The 5,065-nt window shown below is 36.7% G+C and overlaps 1 protein-coding gene across 1 annotated transcript in view; it reads right to left on the reverse strand.

The window, feature by feature from the left end:
* The window catches only part of LOC105626026, an 82,984-nt gene extending 78,657 nt beyond the window's left edge, over positions 1-4,327 (reverse strand). The window contains exon 1 of the mRNA XM_012207339.1: positions 2,072-4,327. Within this exon, the coding sequence (XP_012062729.1) occupies positions 2,072-4,327 (2,256 nt within the window). The remainder of the gene's footprint in view (positions 1-2,071) is intronic.
* Positions 4,328-5,065: the final 738 nt, after the last annotated feature.

A 5,065-nucleotide genomic window follows, 5' to 3' on the forward strand; every position in this document is an offset into this window, starting at 1 on the left:
ACACACACACACACACACACACACACACACACACACACACACACACACACACACACACACACAGAGGATATAATATACGTGTGCTTAGTTTGTGTGCTATATTCCACAGTGCTATATATTTGATCAGCAGAGAAAGAAGTAATTCCACTGCAAAATCATCATTGCTTCTGTGAACTTAACGTCGCTCATGTAATGACGCAACCAGTAACGTCAATTGCCATCATTTAGATATATTTCTCAATTTTTCGGCGGATGATACGCGTATCATTTCTAAAACGCTTAAGCGATAAAACGAGAAGACGGGTGCGGGCGATAGACAAGAGTCCTACTGCCAATAAAGTATAAATTTCAAAACGGAAGCCCGGAAAATCCTGACACAATGTGTTAGTGACAACTGAGAGGATCTGAGAAATTCGCGGACTTTAATTCTCGCTTTTGTTTCCGTTTTTTCTAATTTGATACGTATTTGACGAAAGCCTATTAACGTCTATTGTATTTCTTGTAGTAAAGTAAAATAAACGAAATAAAATATTGTACATAATTTTAAACATATGAGAAAATGCCATATTCAGTTCTTTGTGCCTAATAATATTTTTTATGAATTTATATAATTTCCAATTCAAGTATAGAGAGAAAAAGTTTACGATAAACGCGAAAGGAATTACAAAATTTAATTGTCAAATTTGTTTATCAAACAATTTGCATATTTGATAAATATTGTGCATTTGTTGCAAATAAGTTTTGATACGAATACAAAAAAGAATAAATATTCGTTACACCTACAAATAATTTGCGATTCCTATACGTGCAAATGCTGTCATGGCAAAGGATTAACGTTCGTAACAAATTTTTTCTCTCTGCGAGCAAACTGTACGCCAATTATTTGTTTTGAAATACAGTCTTAAGCTGACGCTGAAATAATAATTTTACAAGTTAAATTGACAAACAATTTAATATTATCGATGCTAATAAGCATCTTTAAAATCCTCTAAATAATTTATTGTAAAAATTTTCAAGAAATATTATTAAACGCCTTAGCCGAATATGGCGTTTTCCATTCATATATATTTAATGTCATCGGTCGATTTTCTCTTAATATTGCATAACATTAAAACAGTTTACTTTTCACATACACTAAAGAAAAATCTATTGACTATAACTGACCGATCGCTATATATCGCCTTTGTTTCTTTAATCGTGATGTCACTTCAATTGGCTTTGTTGATTGATGAAACAGAATAAAGTATTTTTCGATATTTGGAAAAATTTATACGGAGTAACAGTAAGCCGATTTACAGACTTGTATAAGTTAAATTGCGTTCCAATGTTCCAATAATTTCTTGCTGCTGGGATTCAAAGTAGACTTGAATAGATTTGGTACAACTTCTCGGGGATCGCACAAGTTCTGTATCGGTAATCGGACATGGAAATCAATTGTGAACAAGGACAGTAATGATGCGGAAGTGCGGAAATTGTTTCAAATCAGCGTTCATTTGTCTTGTATTAATTCACTTCTCTATTGTGTAATTTTTATCTCAGATATAATGTAAGCACTCGTTTCTAAGTTTATTGAATTAATTTAATGTTCTGTGTAAGAAGAGATCCAATTGTTTCATTATCATTATAGTTATTGTTAAAACAAAATACCAAGTAATCATTATTAACATTATTTCTACTTATTAGGTTAATATTATATTTCTTATGTATAAAAAATAGAATTCTGAAACTTTTCGACTTTTTAATAATTGCCATTTATACTGAAATATTTGATTTTTATTACTTTTTTATTTTCATAAATAATTTATTTGTTTGGTTTTTTTTATTAAATAAAATATTAATATTTTCAGACCCGGTATTCAGTCCGTTTTTATTTTAAAACCGTCTTAATTAATGTTTTAAGATGCTACTAAATCATGGCTCTGTGATTGGCTTATTTCAGCTTAAGCTATTTAATATGGTTTTAAATTTAAAAACCCATTATATGAATATCAGCCTTATTTAATAGTGAAATGTGTTTTCTTGCGTGTTAAATACAACAATACTTCTTCTTTGTTAATTAGCTAACTCTCACCTTAGTATCATTATAAATAAGCCGCAGACGAAAGCGCTTTAAGATATCCAATTCGTTGACACGCTCAACCGCCAATTTAGCCGCTTGAAGTTCACTGGAACCTTCCAGTCTCGGTACTGCCCTGTGTGTCATCTCAAAGAGACCTAGGATAGTTATATTTATTTTCTCTGTCGGTCTCACACTAGGTATCGTTACGTCGATCTTCGTCCTGCTGTCGGAATCGTTCCTGTCGCGCGTCGCGTTTTCAAATTCACTATCTGCGATGTTCGACGTCACTGCGAATTTTTCGTCGGAGTTCCCGACATCTGAGAAGCCCGACAAACGTCCTCCCGGTATTTCGGTGCCGGGTAGCCATGATTCGTCGTAAGTATTATTCCGCTTCTCGTCCATCTCCGTCGTCTCCTCACTTCTATTGTCCGTTTTGTCCATCTCGTTTACGTCGTCGTTGGAAATGTGATCATTCGTTTTGCGATGAAGCACGTTTTTGCTGGGACTCTTTGGTAGATCGGGAAGCAGGATACTCGGGGACCATGTAGATGTTTCTTCAAATACTACGTCTTCCTTGTGCGGGCCGAAGTGTCGCCTGTCAAACTTTTCAACTTGCGGCGGCATCGGCGGCGACTTGTGATTGATTTTTACGGGAAATTTCTGAGAGCCCTCGAAGCCAGTGAAAGGCGCTTCGCTGTCGATATCGGTATTATTGTCGTTACCAGGCATTGCCGTTATTTCGCCTACTCGCTGAAAATGATCTTCGTCCTCGTACTCTTGATCTTCTTGGGATTCCGTCGTTTCACCAAACTTCTTTATTTTAATCATCGATATGTCGCCACCACTCGACTTGGAGCACGCGACGTTACGACAATTCGCCGGGGAAATTTCCGCACTGAGATCCAAGAAACTATCGACGTACTCCGAGTTGACATCAGTCCGATTCTCAATTTCCGAAATTCCATTGAGTTCGATTGGGTTTTGATTCTCGATTGAAATGGTGCCAATGTCGAAGTCATCGGCAACCGCGTCAATCGCGATTGCATTGACTGAATCGTTCGTGTTCGCGTTCGTGAACTCATTACGAACGTCATTTATTACGATATCGTCGCTTTTGTAAAGCCGGTCAGCCTGGCTTCCAAATTTGCGTGCACCGTCGCTTCGATTATCAAGTGCATGTATATTGCGACGGTTTAAATGAGTTTGTCTCGCGGTCCAGAAGCCGACAATCCCGCTTCGATCACTCGCGAGATTATCGCGATGCTCGTCAATATCGCTCTTGCTCAATCGGCTTGAGACCTCACTCCTTCGTGAACTTCGATGGGCCGAATAATTGCTTGTGCGTTTATTCGCATAATTAACGGGAGTTTCGAATAAATTATCACCGTTTAGATTCGCTCGTTCTGCCTTGAAACTGACTTCATTACGATCTCGTCGATTCCTCGTCGGATAACTGACACTTGGAGCTTCGCGCGAATCCAACTGATCGATCGGAACGTCGATTAATGCCTCCTCGGCATCGCGATCGTGAACGGAACTCTCGGGTAGATTGCTGGCACTTCGGCGAGGTCCATTTAAAATTGTTACGCTTGCTTCATTATCACTATCGCGAAAATGAACTTTGTTCACAGCCTGATTCACCAAGTAATAAGGAGTAACTTGAAGCTTTGGCACGTCATGTCGTTTTTTGATCAGATTACTCAACCATTTCTTCGCACTTTCTTCACGCTGCTTCATACTTTGAAAATTGCTTCCGTTACGAACTTGTCGAGTTTTCGCAGGATTACTTAATCGATCGTCAGATTTCCGTTTCGAATAATAATTTGCGTATTTAGAATACACTCGATCGTTAACACGGCTTGCGAAGATATCATCGTTGAAATAAGCTCGTTTTGTTATTAACGGATCGAATCCATCGTGGTTCCATTGAGTTTTTAGCGAATCACTGGGATGATCGTTATTGGCCACGTCGCTAGCACTTTGACCAGCCATGCTTGAAGCTTCGTTTTCGCGTTGCATCCATTCCGGAATCACTCCGGTAACGCCGAGGTCTGTCCACTTCGAGTGTCTCTGTATTTCAAGGTAACGGGGAAGCGTGCTCAGGTCACGGGTTTGGGGTCTCGTCTTCTCGTCACACGTTAAGGTTGTGTGGAGTGAGGTAAGGCCGAGAAGGAGAAGGGTCAGGTAGTGATGTGCCTGAAGGGCTCCGGAGGAAGAGAACAACAGGAGGAGACGAGAGAAATGCCACCGCGTGCGGACGCGCGTCATAATCAGTCGTCGATTCTGTGACGACTCGAGACTCTCTTCCGGTTCCTCCTCATCTGCAAAAAAAGAGATCGTGTCATGAGACTGAGTCTGAATTGTTACAATAGAAATCAAAAACGATAGAACGTTATTATTATTACAGACTGTAAATACAATTGAAAATAAAAGGCTATTTGTGGATAATCAATTTTTGTCGAGCTTAATTTTGCAAGTCTTTATTTTGCAATTTTAATTTAGAGGTTCACTTAACCTTGAGAATAAATACTTGGAATATTTTTAGATTCCAATGATGAAAAATATAAACTATTGAAATATTGTTTGCTGTATATTCTTTTAATAATTATTCTTTACGAATCATTAAATATGCAATCTCATCGAAAATTCGCATTTTCAATGAAAAATACAAAAGCGTTATATTAACTAAAATTTTTATTTTGGAAATACTAACCTATTTAACATACTTATTTTATTTGATATTTGTTTGATTTCTGCTTACTTTAGACATTAAAAATTGTAATTAAATTTCATATTTATAAATGTTCTCAAATATTAAATAAAATAAATCGAAAAACAAACAATAATATACAATATTATTATTAATAATGATTTTAATTAAAAAATTAAAATTTAAGAAAACATTCCAGATAATTGTTTACGTAAAAAAAATCAAGTGACTATTCCCTGAATTAACGTTATATTTAATAATACAAATTACTTTTTACAAATATTTCTTCTGCATAT

Source organism: Atta cephalotes, assembly GCF_000143395.1.
Source record: "Atta cephalotes unplaced genomic scaffold scaffold00004, whole genome shotgun sequence".
Lineage (NCBI taxonomy): Eukaryota > Metazoa > Arthropoda > Insecta > Hymenoptera > Formicidae > Atta > Atta cephalotes.